Genomic DNA, 20083 nt, shown 5'->3' with positions numbered 1-20083 from the left:
ACACCCAGCAGAATTTTAAAAGACCTTCCATTCTCTGTTGATCAAAAAAAATATTTCATTTAATATTTAACATGTTTGATCGAGCCAAAGTCTTCTTAAGTGCCAGTGACATTCTTTGTTTTCCACATCACAGAACGTATGTTTTGAAAATTAGGAACATTTGTTCATAAAAAAAAACTTTGAAAGCTTTTGCATTGAAATGTTTATTACGACCTTGTCAATGTAATTTCGCCCTTTAAGATGGAACCCCTCATTTATCGTATAAGATGTTTGACATATACTTTATCACCGTGAGCTATTTTATTCAATCGAGCATTAATTTGCCCTTACCTTTAACATGTTAAACCATTAAAATGTGGAAAGATGAAGCTCTTACCACAAATCGTCGAAGAAGGAACCAAAAAGATTAATATAATGTAGCTTTTCGTTTCCCATTTGCAGTTAGCTAAGGATGAAACTCTCTAATTATCATACTTCTGCAAGACTTATAACTTATGTGATACTACTTGCTGCTTAACGAATATTTTGGCAATTCACACACGGTACACTATTATAAGTTTATCATACAGTACGTCTTTTTCTCCGGCAAGAGTCTTTCACTCACAACTAGCACACTGCTGCCTTTCCGTGATAACAGCTCTTAGAAAATCATCAGCGTTGGCCTCTACGCATGCCCGATATCCTTCATGATGATAGGCTGAGAACATCCGAGGTGTAAAGAACTGGTTGGCCGTGTTGGTTTGCGGGAAGACATTGCAAAGGATCTTGGACAACCAGTGACATGATTTTTGGTGACAGCACTCGCAGCAACATAAAGTCAATTTACTGACGTCATCACTGTGGAACATTCCGTCAGGCTCATCAAGCCCGTGGAGGTCAATAACAGCGGTATTACCGTGAACCTCGCCAACAGCGCTCTCTACGCCATCACTGACGTTAGGTTGTGGATTCTTTGGTATGATAAGCAGAATTTCTCCTTCACCATCATCAGCAGATTCATCGCTTTGATAATAAACTTTAAACCTGTTAAAATGACAAGGGGAACCGTATTGGTAAGAAAAAATAGGAAGTGGTTTTAGTTTCATAACAAATGTGTACTGCAATCTTTATTGCTAAATTGTTGCTAGGGAAGGTTATCAAGGTTTTTTGGAGTCTTAGCAACATCCAGGAATGAGCTGTTGGCCGTTTCAGCCTGAAATGTTCTTAAGTTAAGTGGTATAAAATTTCAAAAAAATCTATATGAACATAACCGGGAAACCTCAAAAAGACCATATTGCGCTGTATCATATCTTATTTCTTTTACATATGTGTCTGGTTAGCCTTGATTTAAAGAATACTGTTACTTCGTGTTTTTAGCTCGACGCAAAAAAAAAAAGGTTCAGAACTGACTATAAATGCTTTATCTCTTAGTCTCAGCTTGGGTCAATTTTAGCCACAATTTTCCTATAAAAACGGTTCTTATAAAAAAAAATAGTGTAATGCTCCAACAAGTCATATGCCACGACCTCCTGGATTAGCGAACCTAGAAACCTCTTCCACCCAGTCAAGTCTGGGTAACAATGGCAAAAAACGGGTGCCTCTTTCCCAGCGAGATAAACAAAGTAAGTGACTTGTAAAATAAATGCGTACTTGTAATGACGCGGATTTCCCCCGTTCTGTTGTCTCGTTAACTTCTCCCTCAAGTCTGAAATGACATCTTTGCCATCCTCACTAAGAAACGAGCAATTCAGCTTGGTCCGGGCCAGATGCATTGCGTTCAGAATGCTTTCTCCATAGAATGTATCACCACCCTTGTAGCCTCCATCTACTACGACAATCCTTGGCAGCCTTCTTTTCAAAAGCGGAAGAATAGCAAGGTTTTCAACATGGCCACCATCACTGAGTAACATGATTGGTGGCGGAGCTGGTCCAATGTTATTCTTAGCAAATATTTCTCTCACATAAAAAACAAAAGAATTGTGCACGATGAACCATCTAAAAGTAAACACAAATGGAATTACAAAACGAGTTGACGATAACGACGACGACGGCTATGATGATTATGACAATAATGATGTTGATGATGATGATGATGCTGATGACACAATCATGCTGATGATGATGATTATGATGAAAAGTCTTAAAGTCGTAAAGTACTAAACCTATATAGTAAGAGCTAATTTCAGGTATACACGGGAACAGGGTTAATGACCAGGAGCCTGCAAGAATGTAGCTGCAGAAAGGGCGGCTATTTTGAACGCCTGTAGCGTGGGAGCTATCACCACATTGCATGATGATGATGATAATGAGAATGACATGGCAGTGACGTGATAGTGACATAATGACGTGGAAATAATGTTGAAGAGGTGGTGTTGCGATGTTGATGGTAACGACGACGATGATTATGATGATGATGGTGGTGGTGGTGGTTGTTTCGGTTAAAGTTATTATGGTTGTAGTTATGGTGATGGTTACTAAGGGTGGCGATTATCTCAGTATAATATCTCATTAGGAAGAACAAAATCAATTACGATCATTGTTTTTACAGAGGATATCTGCGACGTTATCATTCCTAACTGCCGCATATATAGTCAATTATCCCAGACATCGGATTAAGGCTATTTTTCAGTCAATCGGTTAGATTAAAGCTGCAAGTCCAATCACCCAATTTGAAGTCCTGCTTTTCCGAAGAAATCTTGTTTGGCCATCGGACAAAAGCATTGGCCGGCAAAAACATACAAAAACGCTGCCAAACCCTTACCTGGCCAATCTCTCCCAACAGCGTGGTTTTGAGGCTCCTGTATCAATGAGGGCGATGATAGCCAACACGATGTGAATGATCAAAAAGATTATCATTGTGAATTTGACAGATGACTCGACAGTTGTGGTTGCAGAATTGTCATAGACAAAAAATGCTGGCACAGCAATCAAGGGAAGTCCACGGACAATGTGTACCAGATACGCTGCGATCTGTTGAGTTAAGAAATAATAACAAAATTGAAAGAGAATGAGGGTGATGGTTCTGAGTGTGAATTTACTAAAACGATGGAAAAGGTTAAATAATGTGTGGATAAATGGGAACTGTTAGTTATCAAGGGAATAAAACATGCCAGAATTATCATATATTTTTGCTAAATTTGTACGTTATTACCTAAGTTCTTACATGAAGCACTTGTAGACCATTTACCTAACAGTGAGGTTAGAGATCGAAGGAATTGCCATAGAGGGCCTGAATTATGTTCGGCTATCGGCGGTTAAAGTATTTTATAATTCAACCCATTGTAACCCCCTTTCAAACAGTGGCCTCGATGTTCGTCGTCTGTACACAGTAGCGGATATCCTGCGATATCTGGTATACGTGTGTCCCATCTCTTGTACAACAAGCGTATACTTGGACGTCGTTGTTTTAGGAGTATCTGAGCATGCACGTTAGTTCAGTCTATGATGACAGGTGAACGATAAAAGACTCGCTGAGAGTTTAAGGCATCCCTTCGTTTTTGCAATAAACGTGTGTAGTTCAACCGAAAATGTCACGCAAAGGATGAATAAACAAAATAACACATTACTCCTTTACTAAACATGTCGGATTTTGTAACCATGAAGTGCATCTAAGATAATGATGAATTTTGGCGACAAAGGAGTATTTGTGGTTCCAGTGGTAATAATGAATTTTGGCGACAGAGGGGTATTTGTGTGAATACCTTTCCACCCTAATACCCTTATTTTTTGGGCAGACCTTGCAGTTTTTTCAACGGTAATACGATCTGGGCGCACGATCACGTCGAAACACACACCTGCATGTGAAATCCAACACGATTATATTTGCTAAAAGTAAATTTGCTTGAGGAAATCTCAAAATAAATATATATTATTTACTGGGCGGGAGGCCCGTATCGGAAAAAAAAACTGTGCCCGAGGTCTTGAGTACGGCCCGAGGCCGAAGGCCGAAGCCAAAACCCTTTGTAAACAGCTTTGTAAACAATTTTTCTGGCAACAACATAGTACGAAATGTCATTGTTCGCAAGGTTTTTCCTTTTCATGGCTGCGACTACGTTTTGTAGGTGTGTTTTTAATTTTAAATCGAGGAATGACCAAGCTTTCTTCGCGTCATCCACAAAATGAGACGATGATATCATATGACGTTTAAATAAAGCCTTTATCAGCTTAATATGTTTCTACTATAAACTTAAAAAAAAATGTAGAAAACGCGCTTGCCAGAATGATGACGACGTGGCGTAACCAATGAATGTCATACAAAATTGTTTTCTCCAGATACATTGTAAGAAAAGTTTGGTAGCTTTATTAAATGAAGTTATGAATATTTAATCCAGGGTTGGTCAAATAAATTAGGCAAATCCTATTTGTTCAAACGATGACAACGAAACACGAAACATACCTTAAATGCCATAGATTCCTCTTTCAGGGATTTTACGTTCGTAACCATGGTAGCGCCCATTTCGAGATCAAGAATTGTGTGAAGACGAGTCAGTCCTGTAATGGACTGATCATATTTTCCCATGTGGGTTGAAAGTGCTGCTGCAGATGTTGCCATGGCGTCTGACAACATCACATCTTCAGGCTTCAGTCTACCCTCGAACTGCTTTTTATTCGGATTGCGGTCAAAGCGTTCTATCCCTGTAGGTGACATGATCAAAAGCTCATACTCTTCCTTGCAATCTTGACTTATTTTCCAACGGTTAACCACCATATTGGATAAGTACTCGGGCTTCATTCCTTTTAGATCTGCTAAGGTCAGAGGTCTCGTCGCGTCTTTACTTTGTTGCTCATTCCGAGGCAGACATGTGCACAGAGGGCAGATGTCCTGAACGCGGATACCTGAACACCGACAGGGTCCCAGGGCGTCCTTGTGGTAAAATGCCTTCTGTAACCTCCACCTGCGTTGAAAAAGTTCACTATATTTATTTGATTCTTAAATTACGCTCATGGTGCAGATGGTTCTTGCAACTGACAAGTAGTGGTTACTGAGTTTTTTTGTTGGTTTCGATCAAAGACATAAAGAAGCAGAGAACTGAACTGAATAAGTAAAAGTTGTTAGCTCTGTAATCCTCTGTGGCTAGCCAAAGCAAACGGTCCTTCCACACCCAATCAACTCGTCTAAATGCTTTGTCATTTAAATGCTCCTTTCCTACTGTGATTTGCGTTAGCGCGAGTTTTGCTTGCCGATCAGGGAACTTTAGTAAAGCAAAACTGCAGCGAACGCAATCGTTTCGACACTCAACTGAAAAACGCTGCAAAAAAAGTGTTCAAGTTTTTTAATCAATCAAACATCAGTATCAAGGCAAAGCGAGAACAAACAGAGCGAATTTACTTTGACAGTGTACTTAAAACCTCTCTAATAATATCTTTTTGTGAATGATGTATTATTCAGTGAATGGCACAGGCATACTCGGAAAAAAAGAAAATTCGAGTACTTCTATCCGGAGTCGTACCTGACGCCTTCCGATTACTAGTTCGGATGCTCCACCACTGAGCTACAGGAGACTCGTGCGAGCTAAGGCCATTAAACTAGGTTCATGGGACAAACATCCTGCATAATGCTAGGATTGAAATGTCAATGTTTGGCATATGCGCAATGGAAAAAATGTGATGGAATATTTTAAGCCTGGTGAATAAATGATATATTATTCAGTAAATGACACATGCATACTCATGAAAACATGCCACTCACCTGTTGTAAACATGCACAAGTCTCTCTTGTACTGTGCTCGCCAAAGGCACTATCCACAACGCGATCCCAGAAGCTCCGAGCAGCCAATGAAAAATAGAATCAGAATACGAAATATGACCGAACAACTTGAGTTGGTACACCTTCCAGTATATTACGTAAGAGTAAATATAGACTATCAGGACATAAGACGTCTTGGTTCGTAGCAGAGGTAGAACAATCCATATTATTACTGCAATGATCGCCACAAAGATTTGAGCCAACAGTGGAATCTTCGTGAAAAAGTCGTAAATTGTAAAGGGGATAAAGGTGAACACGAAAAAGCTTCCAAAGATGTATTGACTCAGGTGAAGGAAGATTTTTAGCATTCGATATGACCGTTTGATTAGCCTTAACAGAACGTAAGAGGTGCTGAATAGAATGAACAACGCAATGAAAAGTATTACAGTGTCCACATGGTCAGTTCCCTGTAAGCAACGGTGGACTTCCTCATTAAGCGATGAAGATGTACTCGCATCTGCTAACTTAGCATCGCAGTCAGCTGCATCTCGCATTAATTTTCCAAAGAAAAACTCAATGATATAGGCTACTGGGCATGCGTAGCTTCCCCATTTGATGATTGGCTGAATAACGGTCACCATCATAACGAGGCAGGAAAAAACTAGTGTGTCTAGGATTCCTTTGAGGGGCTCCATCCAGTTGCAGATGTATCCGCTCCTCTGAGTCATGTGGTTAAAGAAATCCTCGTACCAATCGTTTTTCTTTCCTTGTACCAATTCTGTTTCGTTCTCTTCTTCCGCTTTTGTTCTTGCCTTCCTTTCCTCTCGGTATTTCCAGTCCAGGTAGGCAGTACCTGTGTAACCGCCCCCTGACACACAGCTCAGGAAGTCCACCTCTACTCCACGCTCGAGCAGTCTGCGCAGGACTCCGGAGCAGAATGCTGCTGACCGAATGCCACCGCCTGAAAATGCTAGGCCGGTGTTAGCCATAATTCCTATAAATTAAAGGAAAGAAAATGCATACAGATTATACTGTATAAAGATTACAGCTAGCAGAGCTCTAGGCACTAGGAATAAGCAGCATGTCTCCTCTTAGTTAGAGCAAAGAACATTCTGATGCAGCAAAATGAGTGAGTAAATTACGATAACACTAATGATTAGAATTAATGGGAATGTTAAAGAGAAGAAGGGGTGGCTAGTGTCGTCCATACTATTGACACCAGGGATAACCGATATATTATCGTTACAGTTGAGCGTTGTCCTTTGCTTGATAACACTCAATATTTTGATTGGGGTTTTCCTATCTCTTCCCCTATAAACCCGAGGAAACAAAGCAAAAGAAAGAAGAACGACAGCGCTTTGCCTGCCTCGATGACTGTGAGCTAGACGACCTCGTCGAGGTATCTCAAGCGAAGACGACAAAATATGCAACAAAATACGCAGTAAACGTTTTTCAACGTAACTTTTGCATCTGGGTATTACAATAAAATTTTCTAAAAGACATTATTTATTCAAAAAATGTACACGAAAACCAACACAAAACAATACGCTGCAGACTATAAATGCTTCAAATCAAACTTTTGGCCGTCAAGTTTCTTTCTCAGCGTAAAAATCTATTACTATTACTATTACTATTACTATTACTATAATTACTATTTCTAGGATCCTGCTTGTTATATGATTCCTAGCCAGCAAAACTTCACAAGGCACAATGAGCGATTCAACTTCTTAACCATTTCTCAGGCTGCCAATCACGTTACGTTCAAGAGCGATCGAGTACAGTGACATTCATTTTCAGCTTAAATAAACTTCTCATCTTAAAGTTCTTTCCTTACAGAATCGTATATTTTGAACATTTATTTTAGTTTTTACCAAACTTTCGGTATTTTTCTGCAAGATTTACGAGGATTCAAAGATTTAATCGCCGCCATCTTCACGGTGCTCGCTGGCGCTTGCCACAAATTTCAACTTGATTTTGACTTTTATAAGGCAAATTTTGATTCGTTCATGTGTTGTCTGATGCGCGTTTTCATTGGCTAGTACCAAATATGATTGTCCAGAGCGTGTATTGAGAATATCTATTTCAATCAAGAAATAAATAAACAAAAATGCCCTTATTTCTCGAATTATTTTTGAGAAATATTTTATAAAAGCAATGGAGGACTTTTTTCCGAGTTTACATAGCCTCATCTAAACACTCGGGGAGTTGGAAGGATTCTCGAAAGTTATGCAAATCTTCGACTGCGTCATGGGTTTGCATAATTTTCTCGAGTTCTCCCAACCCCCCTCGTGTTTAGATGAAGCCATGTAAACACGGAAAAGGTCCTCTATTGCTTAAAAATAATTATAATAAGAACCTTCCCAGAATCTTTTGCACCTGAAAAATCGCAAATCAATTTTAAGCCAAGGAGAATGCCACACAACATGGGAATAACACTTGCTATAAAATATCAATTATATCCAATGCAGTGTGATGACGTCCTCAGACACATGACCATACCCAAAACGCGTTTAAATTCATTACGAAAACGCACATCTATCCATTCGAAAATAATCAATGTAGTAAGAAAAAAAAATGGCCATAAACGGTCTTGCCTCTTAAAATTAAGGGGGCTTTGCACAAAAGACATAATGACAGAAAATCTGGGAGATTAGGTTGAGAGACATATCTCCATGAGTTTGAGGTGCATTGCAAAATGAATTTGCATGTGTGTAGATAGTTATTAGAGCTATCTTTTATAACATTGTTACTATGGTTACGTTATCAGTTACGTGACCAGGAGGCCCTGAATTTTTCGAGGGTTTTGTAAAGCTACATTAAGCCTAATGAAAGAGCAACTGGTAGTTCGCAGGTTGTAGATAGTTTAGTAAAAACATTTCTCGAATCGGCGGTTACGCTTCTGCGCAGCATATTACTTTGGACTATACATTTTGATTCCTAGTGTTAGTCTAAGGGTGATCTTTATGCGCTGAGAAAATCCATAAATCCAAGGTGGCCGCCATTGGCAATCATGACCTAATTACCACATGATATGAAGTCATCACTTCGCAATGTGGACCTCAAAGGAGACATCAGTCTACGTACTAATTATCTTCTTAGTCTTACTGTCATAGCTTTTATACTTGCGGAGTTATAGAGGGGATCTCAATCAGCCCCCTCCTCCCCATTCCCGGCCCCAGAAGACAGAAAACGTCCCGTCTAGATAGGGTTAACATGTGAAGTAAGTTAATAATCTCCATTCTGCATAATGTCAAATTTCTCAATCAGCAATTTTCTAAACATAAAACTTTTACTCTAATAATTCCATTGAATTTCTCTCAAAATTTTCCTGGCGGAAACGCGATCCCTTTTATCTCAACCACGCTTCGAAATCACTGACATTTTGCACCTCCAACTTCGTTTTAGAAAAACTTCATCTTTGTTTACTGCAGCTGATTCTTTAACTAGACCTTCCAACATTGCTGAATCAAAGTGACTGAGATTGGGGTGTGATCAGCTGTTTCTCGGTGTCATAAACCTAGCCGGGAGACAGGGATGGGAGAGAGAGAGGCACTTTTCCATAAGATTCTGGGAAATGAGCTTTCTGATGTTCTTGAAACATAGGAATGTTCCATTTATGTTTACAACTGATTATCAATGCGTCAAATTCTGTTCATTTTTGTATATCTCAATAACATTAACTAGTTTCTGTCCATCTACAGTAAAAGGGAGGGTTTCACTGTTCGGCGCATGTGCATGAATCAAAATACTTTTTTCGCTCTTGCCCGCTATGACACAAGACCATTTAATTTTAATTCATTGCTTATAGATCATCCGGAGGCGAGTAGATAATTTGGGCGGCAAATTCGCTCGGGAAAATTTCACGGTTGATGATTTTTCAGGTGATTGCAATATTTATATGCGAAGGTTTGGTAATACATAAGAAAGTAAAAATCAACTATAAAATCGAGCAACGTTTCGGAGTCGTCATAACACCATTTGCAAAATTTCGCATGCAAATGCCTGTAAAATCATCAACCGAGGAATAAATTCTCCGGGTCAGCACTAAATTCAATATCTGTGAAGTCTGGTCTTCCGTCATTTTGCTTGAACGAATTATAGTATGTAATCACTAAAGTACATGTGAGTGGGATTTTTAAAGCCATAAAATTGATAAGAAAGAGAGAAAAATAGATTCATGCACATGCGCCGAAATGTGACACCCTCTCTCCAAGGTTAATTAGAATCTGAAAAATTGAACACTCATGACGAAGCTTGAGTCGGCTGAAATTAAGACTAAATTAAATCGAAAAGCACGGATAGCACGAAGAAGCCCTCATCTGATGTAACTAGCCTGACTTGGCTCGCAGCCGCGAGGCTCTGACGCTGACTGATGAACACAATCTCGTACCTAGAGTCCACCCGCTGACCAAAAACCCAGAGGACTCTGGGTACGAGATTGAAATGAACAGTACGTGACGTGTGAGGTGCTGTGAAAATGCCCGACTGGTACAGGCCGTGTGCAACAGAAGTGCCGGAACTCCGTTGAGGAGTAGGCTGCGGCGCTAAATTTTAATCACGTATTGAAGTAAAGTAAAACCTCAATCTGAAAAGACGCATTATATATATTAGACTATTATTTTGCCGGAAATTCCGTATTCAGGGTGAAAAATGCGTGGGAGCAGACTAGTCATGCGTGAGGGTTTGATCATGAGACAGACCTCAAATACGTGTGATTTACGAAGATTGCATGTGTTTTGGAAGGTCTGCAGTTCCAGAAGCAACTTTAACTTCTGTATTTTCTTTACTGTAGCAACCCTATGGTCAGTTTTACTTATGAGTCTTCAAATTCTATTGGCGTTAATATGTTATGGTGGTCGTTATTCACCATACCAAACATAGATTCAAACACGAACTATACTTGTACTGATTGAACATCTGACGCCTATAACATGCAAACTATTCAACCAGTTTAATCTCCTGTGACGAATTGTTGCGATGTTTACACTCTTATCTTTTGCTCTTTCCGATGTAACGTTTGTTGGTCCTCGTCAAATTTTGAATTTAATCAATAACACTAAAAGGATTGGTCTACCTTGGCAGAAAGATGGTAGAGATAGCAAACAAGTATTTCACGCTGCCATACACAAGAAAGTGATTGTAATTTACATGATTTATTGCATCTTGGCATGAACGGCAAGATTAGTTTCCAGTACTTCTCTCCTTAGCAGTTCAAACTTCAAGCAATGTTTCTACATACACTTTCCAACTTACTCCTTTAAAAGTTTATCACTCTCCTTGCGATCTGACGCATTCGCCTTAGTTCTTTTAAACGCCGTCTGTTTCCTATTGCAGTATTTCTCGCTGAAATTTTCGTGAACGTGTTCGCGCGAAACTTTTTCGACAACGACAACGTTCTACTCCCCGCAATGGCCAACATATGCATGGCCGCGTCGCCGGATTATGACATTTGCGTCGATTATGACATTTGCCGGATAGCAAACATGAAGAATCGGCTTTGCCTAGAAATACTGATTCTTTGGAACTATACCCAAGTGGCCGAACTTATTCTCACTGTTACAAACTACGGCATTTTCGCTCGGACCGGACAAGCCTACTTACTTAGGCTTCCCATCTACTTTCGCAGTAAGCTTTTTACCTTTCGCCAGTAACTACATTAATATCATTTTTGTGGAATTCAATTAATTTTCCAGCTATATTCGTAATCTCGCAGATTCGGTCGCCTTAAAGCAGTACACTCGCTTACCTTATTCTCTGCTTTCCTTTTTTCCGCTTTCGGTGTTTTGTTTCGACACAGTCGATATTTTCACTGTCACTGGCAACTGGGTTATGCGCTGATTAATAGGCCATGTCCAAGTAGCTGTGGGAGAGGCTAAGTGTTACTTTTGTTTCCATGTGAATGAAAACAAATATCATAATTAGAACTTTGCAGTTGGCCTCACTTTTACAAACGGAGGCTCAAAGCAATTCGGAAATGGCCTATTCGAACCACTTAAAATTCCTCCCTCAGGCAAGGTCTTGAATGATTTAAATGAGCGAGCCAGCGAGCCAGCCAGCTATTATGCGAGTCATGCAATCGATGAGGATGTAAAAAGAACAATATATAACTTAACAGGAAGAAAAGAAGCAATAAAACTACAAGTAAGGGAAGAAGCGTAACCCTCTTAAAAGCCCCGCGGCCCGTAAGTCGTACAATAGCAGTTAACCGCATTTAGGTCATATACTCGAATTTCTATGACAAGCCACCAATCTACTCCACAGCAAATGATAAAATTCATACCTACCGATACACGATGAGCATCATACATACACATTACTTGTAAGAGGACAAATTACAGTCAACAAATATTTTATTTTAAGTAATAGAGAAGCTGTCTCGTGGAACAGCTTGCCGGCTAATCTAAAGAAATCAAAACCTTGTAGAACTTTTAAAAATTTATTCCTCCCTTGTTTCTCCAAGTTAATGATGCTGTCTTGATTTCTCGTAACAAGATTGTCCTCAAATAGCTTGAAATTGAAGACCTTGCTGCTAGAAAAATTTCGTCTCTTAAGTTGTAAAGTTTGATGGCTTCACATGTCAAGGCTGATTAAAGTTTACGCCACGTTCTCTGATAAACGTTGCGCTATTGCGATTAATTAGTTGAGTCCGTTTGCGGCACCTATTCATGGTCTCCTGTTTGTAGAACGTCCTCGTACACATTACGCATTTTTGGTAAATGATAGCGGGGAAATGCTAAAATAACATTGCAAAAAATCTTGCTACATTTTGATGTCCTTTGGTCCATTCCGATCAGAAAAAATGATTTACAGAACAGTTTCAAAATAGTTTTTTTATGTGCTCTCTTGATCCGGCTTAAAATCTGTCACACATCCATGATTTCATACCCATCCTGCCACTTTTTAGCGCCGACATCATTCACATGCCTTAGCATCTACGCATGCTCTGTATCCTTCACGGTGATAACCCGAGAACATTCGGGGCGTGAAGAACTGGTTGGCTGTGTTGTGTTGTGGGAAAACATTGCAAAACATCTTGGACAACCCGTAGCATGCTCTTTCATGACAACATTCACAGCAACACAGGGTCAATTTACTATCGTCGTCATCTCTCAGAACCATTCCCTGGCGCAATCTGTCTTTTTCGTCAAAAGGATACGGATCAACATCAGATATTTCGTTTGTCTGGTAACTGACAGCATGTTGTGGATCTCTTGGTGCGACCAATAAAATTTCACCCTCGCTTTCATCGCCATTTTCATCCCTTGGATAGCGAACTTTGAATCTGGGAAAGGTAAAAGAAAGCGTTAGTGGTGCTAAGCATTAAAGCTATAACAATGAAGTTTAGACAATGTATAGCACATCCAAATACTGTTTTCTTAAGCTACACGAGATAGGATGATGAATTAAGTCGCAAGTGTAGGAATAATCAGCCTAAATTTAAATCGGAATAGTCAATGCAATTTCTATGAAACGCGATCGAGTCGTGATTTGCAGTATAAAATACTATTTACTTTAGCTAATTAAGGCTTGAAGACGTTAGAAACTTGGGGGATATTGCGATGGACTCCTCCACGAATCGCACGGAAATCGCAGCTGTATTTGAAGTTGCAACCTCAGGGCAAAAAAAATACCAGGGTAAAGTACAATAAAAATTGCGTCAAAAATTTGCTCATGTAAACGGGCCTTAAATGAAGCTGGAACAAAATCACTTGAGAGACAGAGAAAAAAATTCGTAGAGTGCGACCAACTTGTAATAACGAGGATTTCCCAAGGCCTGTGGCTTCACAAACTTCTCCAACAAGTCTGAAATAACATCTTGCCCATCCTCACTTAGAAACGAGCAGTTCAGGTTGGCCCGAGCGAGCATTAGTGCATCCAGGAGACTGTCTCCGTACAACCTCTGGTCCTCCTTATAACCACCATCAACTACAACAATCCTTGATAGTCTTCTCTGTAACAGAGGCAAAATGGCGAGGTTTTCAAAATGGCCACCATCGCTAAGCAACAGTATAGGCGGCGGCATTGGTCCGACGTTATTCTTCGAAAACATTTCTCTCACAAAGTAAACGAAAGAAATGTGCACAATTAACCAGCTGAAAATGAACATCAATAATTTTTGTAATTAGTAGCTCAGGTTAGGCAATTAAATCTTAACATAGCAACAGAGACAACATCAACATCATTACCATTTTCACAAAAGAAGAACAGAAAATTATCTCTAAATAGTCCGATTTAGAAGACTTCCAGATCTGAAAGATGACCAATAACATCTCGACTTCGTTGACCAAACGAGGAGCATACTGCAGTGGTGGCCTCACCCCTCAAACGGCGTCTGAGTGCAAAGGTCAGATACTGTGCTCTAGGGGGTTGTCCATGAGCAATCGGGTCTCTAACCAGATATATTTATACCATCTACTGACGTTCCACAATTAACTTGACTCTGAGGATGAGTTCCGCTCAGGTTGTCGAAACGTCAGTCAATGTCACCTCAAACAGTCCTTCTCAGGACAACACTCATCTGGATGATCACAATTTACGTACTTAAGACGTAACTCTCTAAACACGATTCAAATATATTTTAGTATGTTGAGTGTTAATATGGCCTTGCAAGGGTCTAAACATGGACGTTCTGCTGGGACATAGCCAATAACAGCCAATAATGGAGGAGCATGGATAGGGAATATGTTTCAACCTACATTCAGTTCGGTTAGACAAGGTCAACTTTAAGGTGTGGATCACCCACGTCTCATTTATTTTGATGAAACGTACGAGCTTTTCGTGTGATATTGAGGTTATCGTTGGCAGGTTAAATCTGCTCATTTAAACGACTGTCAAGTTTCCTTGGAAATTTTCCTTGGTTACTGGGAAAGCTTTTCAGGGCATGACAGCTTTTGAAAACTTGCACTATCAATTTGGTCGTGCACTCGTAAATATAAACGTGCTAATATGTCCAATGTCTAAATCAAAAATGTGAAACAAGCTTTAGCTCGCTGTGGTTTGGACAATACGGTCCGTACGTTTAGACATTTTGAAAAGATATTTACTGTTTGAAGGTCTTGACCTGGTGCCCCAAAGAATGTTTAAATGAGGTTGTCCCGCAAAACACCAAGCAGAGCAGAGTTTAAGACAATAGACAAGAGTTGGCTGAACAGGGTCGCACGAATCAGGAGGTTATGGAAAGTGATTCTCGCAGGCTTATCAGATCCTCCTGGGAAAGTGAGAAAGACTTAACTTTACTTTTTCCACCAAACGGCAAAAGGAAATGAATTAGTCACTTTATTTAACTGTCAATGTATTTAGCGCAATGTATTTAACTGTAGACACTTTCCAGATCGAATTGGAATTGAATTAGAAAAGGAAGGTTAACTCGATCTCCTACCTTGCTTGTGTCAATAAGAGCGATGAAGGCAAGCACGAAGTGAATGACAAAGAAACTTATCACTCCAACTTCAGTAGGTGCTACCACGCAGTTACACGATAAAGTGCTGCCGCGACGACCAAGGGAACACCGCGAACCATGTGCACAAGGCATGGAAGTAAAAGCCCTCGAGAAAGAAATTTTGGATGGTTATATTACAAAGGAGCATTGTTTTATCGCAGAACCTGTTAGTAGATTTGAAGATAAGCTTTATTGTAGTGATATCGGCGTGTGTGGTAGTTAGATTACTAATAACAGAGTTTTCTCCGCCGGTCTCTCGTTTCGATGGGAAATGTTGTATTACGCAACACCTAACAATTTATCTTCGTACACTTTCCAGTAAATGAAATAAGAATACATGTAGATTATCAGGACGTAAGATGTCTCTTTCCGGAGCAGTGGAAGAACAATCCACACGACTACGGAGATTGGCACAACAAGAAGCTGTGCCCACAGAGGAATCTTTAAGACTGGAAGTCGTGAATAGCGAACGGGATAAACGTGAGCGCTAGAAAAATAAAGAATGTGTATCGAGTCATGCGAAAGAAATAACAAAAACGTGGTTTTACATGCTTTATCCGTACAACGATGTAAGATGTAATGAAAATAATGAACAAAAAGGCGAATAGAATGAGAAGATAAGACGCTTCAGTTCCTTGTCGCAAAAGACAATGCTCCCTGATAGCCTGTAAGGCAGCTCTCTGATCAGGCATCAAAGAACCTGTTTTTCCAGATATGCCAGCTGCTTCAGAACCGGATTTTCCTGTTGAAGCTGCTACAACAGCATCGCAGTCAGACTATCGTCGCAAGAACTTCCCAAAGATGAAGTCGATGATGAAGGCCACTGGGCATGCGTATGATCCCCATATGATGATTGGTTGGATAAAGGTCACCAAAAGAGCAAGGCCAGATAGAATAATAGTGTCAAAAATTTCCCTGAATAGGATTGTTCCAGTCACACAGGTATCCTGCCTTTTGGTTCATGTTCTCAAAAAAGTCGCCGTGCCATTCATGTTGTCCTTCACCGTCTTTCCTTTCCATTCTTGCCTTCCTTTCCTCTCGATATTTCCAGTCTAGGAAGGCTGTACCTGTGTAATCGCCCCCTGAAACACAGCTTTGGTAGTCCACTGTGACTCTCCGCTCGAGTAGTCTGCGCAGGTATCCTGAACAGAACGCCGCTGACCGCATGCCACCGCCAGAAAAAGCCAAGCCAGTGCTAGCGCCAGCCATTGATGCGGAGTGAGAATATATAATCGATTGCTGTTAATTGGATACAAGGTAGCCTGCAAAGATACTCATTTCTTTCCATTTTTTGTGAATCTCTTGACACAACAGGTGAGAAAAATTGACAATTTTGCAGGGCCTTAAGTTTTCCTTAGCTTGAACGTGCACATGAATTAAAAATTGACTAGAGTATAAAGCCACCTGCAGCTTATAATGTGGGAACAGTTAAGCTGAAGCATCAATGATTCATCCACAACTGACGAATATCTTTAACCGAATTTTTCAACAACACAAACTTATATTTGTTCAATTTGCTACTGAAGAAAATAAATTTAGACCAATCAATTTCTGTTTTTCTTTTTTCTTTTGTAGTTGTCCCTATTGCCCTAGGAGAAATGTGTATAGCAGAAGTTGACTGCGGAGCAAAGGTTATTCTCCCTTTCCGCGTCATTTGTTAAGGGTACAGAGTTTAACCAACTGCAATAACTATGCTTTTTATGCCATATTAATTAAAAAATTTATCTAATAATTTCAGTCCAAGTGTTTAACTTGAAGAAACAGGTTCGTACCATCATCAAAGGAACTGTAGATGAGCTTACTTAACGAAAGGGAAATCTAAAGTTTTCAAAGTACACGTAAAGATACAACCACAACATTGGAAAACCCACGGACAAGCTACTTACTTTTGTTGTGAGTCAGACGTGGTTTTTCAAGGTGTTACTGGCACTGCTGGTATCGATTTTGCGAAGAAACCCGACAACCTCGTACAATACGGACACTAGGGTCTAGGGTTTCGTCTTTGTAGAAAGTCATTAGTTTCTACTTTCCGGGTTGCATTTCCAAAGATCTTGGGGCCGACGCCATCCGAAGATTGCCGAAGATTACACGAGGCTGTCTTTTGACGATTGAGGAGGAGCACACGAAGTCGACCTTCGATTTTCGGTCTTCTTGATTGCAACCCGAAACAGTATCTAGGGTCATTTCCTGCGCCAAGTTACCTGCATCTGTTTCTAGGGCGAGAAGTTTACATGCGAATGTAAGAAGGTAAGCAGCCTGATGTCTGCGTGGCTATCTTTGACGACGAATTATATCACTTTATGTGAAAACTCGTGTTAGTAAAAGTCAGATACCGTATTTATTCGTTTAACCGCCCACCTTCGAGTAAGCGCCCACCTCGAATAACCGCCTACCCTGAAAGCTCAAAAAGTAAATAAGCGCCCATCCTCGACCCACACCTTCCCAACAAAAAATATTTCTGTACAAGCCCAGCTCAGTGAAGTACGAGGAGAGTCAGTTGTGTTCCAAAATTGGTTTAGATACGGTAGTCAATGAACTTTTATATTGTTTATGGCTTTATTGTTTATGTTAGCTTTTGCACTCTAAACAAAGACAGCAGGGAATATTCATACTAAATGAATCAGCCATCTTTTCACATAGGATCACTGTAATGACCTGTTATATCAAAGGAACAAAGTAAGTCAACGTGTTAAAGCAAGATGTAACGTACTATGCGAAAATATAGTTCACCGGCGAGGATTCGAACTCCGGTCTCCTGCGTTCAAGACCGACGTGATAACCACTAAATTACAGACGAACCTACAGTGACAGCGGACGAAATAGCACAGCTTATTCTTATTACATCACTAAGATCACGGGGTCGCTCACTCAACACGGAGAGTCTGGTTTCACTTAGCTGTGCCACATGCTGGTAGACGCAAATATGTAAATTTGCGCGCAATTACTACATTTCTCATCAGGAAACGCGGGACGAACGCATAAGGACGTCTGCGTGGGAGGCCTAGGCTAGGTGGACGAGAGCATTGGAAGCGATAAAATTTGACAACTCTGTTGTATAAATTTGGCCATGGATATGGCAGGTTTAATTAAATCAACAGCAAAAGTCATAAACAACTTAGTAATAAATGTAGACAGATAAGAACGGTTTTCAATTCAGTGAGAAAACTAATTTCAGGCCTTCTTTGGTTTCGCATTAATACGCAATGTGATTGGTTAAAAACTATAGTGACTTGCGCATGTATGACCCAGAGTTGCGATTCGTTCATTTGTGTTTTGCGTTTGTTGTCATGACATCAGTGCTGATTGACAGATAGAGTGTTTGTTTTTGCACTGGATTTTCGCACTCTTACGACGGTCGATTGAAAACCGCTTTAAGGAGGCTCGAATGGGTTTTTAGCTGCGTACAAGCACGTAACCTTAACGGCGGTCAAAAGTAAAAAAATGAGGAAAGTCCGTAAAAAAATGTATTGATTTTGAGAGCTTTAAGATGATAAGTTCGTTGTGAGTCTGTGGACTTAACAAAACAAGACATTTTAATGATTTGGTAACAGTATCAGGAATCGCCTTTCCGGTTGTTAGGCATTCAAACAGTAAACCCAGACATACCGGACCAATCAGTGTCCTTGCATTTCACTTAAAAAACAAGTTGAAATTTTTTTCAGTAAATCGTAAAACAGATTCACAAAAAAACCCATCATATTTGAGCTCTCAAAGTAAAAGAAAAAACTTATCTTAAACGGACTTGTCCAGGACCGCGGTGAACAAGTAACCTACCTACCACTCGAAATTTCTACAAGCTAGCTTTAAACAAAGAACTGAGAAGTCGAATTGTTACCTCCATTTGTTTTAGACTATCATCGTCAAGCCACTATTTCTTAAATAGGAACAAATTTTTATTCATTTAATCATGAGCAAACGAAAACTCTTGGAAATTTTTTAATAATTATATTCCAGCTCAAGCCAAATTTTGGAAACGCTAGAAATTAAAGGAAATATCTGATAGACCTAAACAACAACTTACTTTACCTTGTGCTAAGTATTGTTTGTCTATAATGGCCTTTTGTTGGCATAACAATCGAAAATTGTTTACAAACAATACTTAGAATATATATCTAAACATTAAGAGAGCTTCGTGAATATTGCTCCTTTGTTGTTAGAAGCCGGATCAGGAAACCAGCAGTTCATCCACAGTTTTTGATAGAGTCCCTAAATCATGATGATTTGCGTATGCTTTAATTTTATTCTATTATGCTATATGATGGGAAAAGAAAACTTCAGATACTTTCTTAACTTATAAGCAGTTAAAGAAATGTCATTCATAACTTGCCAGTACGTATTTACCCACTTTGGTACGGGCTGCGGGAGTTTACTACTAGTTCTGACTGATTAATTGTTGTCTACGTCTTTTGTGATAAGCCAAGGTTGTTTTGTTTGGCATTGGTTTAAGACACTATCGATTACAATCGACCACAGCACTTAGTCTATTAAGCGCCGTCTTCGATCCTAACCATAAACCCCACGGTCCTCGCTTTACTACAGCATCGAATCTCCCTTCTCAGAAAAATAAAAAAAATTAGGGATATATCCAAGCCACTACCTTTGAAAGTAATAACATAGCTTTTGTAAAAAAGCTTACAAAAATAATCTCTATGAAATTAGATAACATCGGTAATGTTACTTAGTATCAGGCGAATAATGATCATGCTACAATTATACACAAATAACTTAAATAGATAATCAAACTTCAGAAATGAGAACGATAGAGTGTCTTTAGTTGTTGATATTTCCTGGAAATCCTGAAAGAAATTTATAAAATATTAACTAAGACAACTTAGAATTCCGAGAGTGAGGTTAAGACCCCGTTCAGACTAGCTGACCGTGACCATTTCAGGAGCACTGGTACTAGTACGGAAAATAGCTTTTTGTCGGTACCCGAGCAAAACCAGTGGGCACTGTAACGAGGCACAGCCATACCTCGA

At 39.7% G+C, this 20083-nt stretch overlaps 2 protein-coding genes and 2 pseudogenes across 4 annotated transcripts in view; all 4 read right to left on the bottom strand.

The window, feature by feature from the left end:
- Nucleotides 1–17451, bottom strand: part of LOC146482777 (uncharacterized) — a 158456-nt pseudogene extending 141005 nt beyond the window's left edge. The window contains exon 1 of the transcript XR_014864042.1: nucleotides 16991–17451. The product of XR_014864042.1 is annotated as an uncharacterized LOC146482777 (transcript). The remainder of the gene's footprint in view (nucleotides 1–16990) is intronic.
- Nucleotides 597–7255, bottom strand: LOC146482779 (uncharacterized). Its single transcript, XM_085106739.1, has 5 exons — nucleotides 5669–7255; nucleotides 4376–4874; nucleotides 2741–2949; nucleotides 1630–1974; nucleotides 597–1023 (listed from the first exon to the last, which is right to left on the bottom strand). Exons 1-5 carry the CDS (start codon nucleotides 6652–6654, stop codon nucleotides 597–599), a joined length of 2466 nt encoding a protein of 821 aa, XP_084962865.1. The 5' UTR covers nucleotides 6655–7255.
- On the bottom strand, nucleotides 12578–16313 carry LOC146482778 (uncharacterized; annotated as a pseudogene). The gene is made up of 3 exons (XR_014864043.1): nucleotides 15699–16313; nucleotides 13414–13758; nucleotides 12578–12947 (listed from the first exon to the last, which is right to left on the bottom strand). The product of XR_014864043.1 is annotated as an uncharacterized LOC146482778 (transcript).
- Nucleotides 17452–18799: 1348 nt separating the features above from the next.
- Nucleotides 18800–20083, bottom strand: part of LOC146482776 (uncharacterized) — an 8019-nt gene continuing 6735 nt past the window's right edge. Inside the window, exon 9 of the mRNA XM_085106877.1 lies at nucleotides 18800–19900. Within this exon, the coding sequence (XP_084963003.1) occupies nucleotides 19875–19900 (26 nt within the window). The 3' untranslated portion in view covers nucleotides 18800–19874. The remainder of the gene's footprint in view (nucleotides 19901–20083) is intronic.

Source organism: Pavona decussata, unplaced genomic scaffold, assembly GCF_977016875.1.
Source record: "Pavona decussata unplaced genomic scaffold, jaPavDecu1.1 SCAFFOLD_44, whole genome shotgun sequence".
Lineage (NCBI taxonomy): Eukaryota > Metazoa > Cnidaria > Anthozoa > Scleractinia > Agariciidae > Pavona > Pavona decussata.
This window is presented reverse-complemented; position numbering and strand designations above follow the sequence as displayed.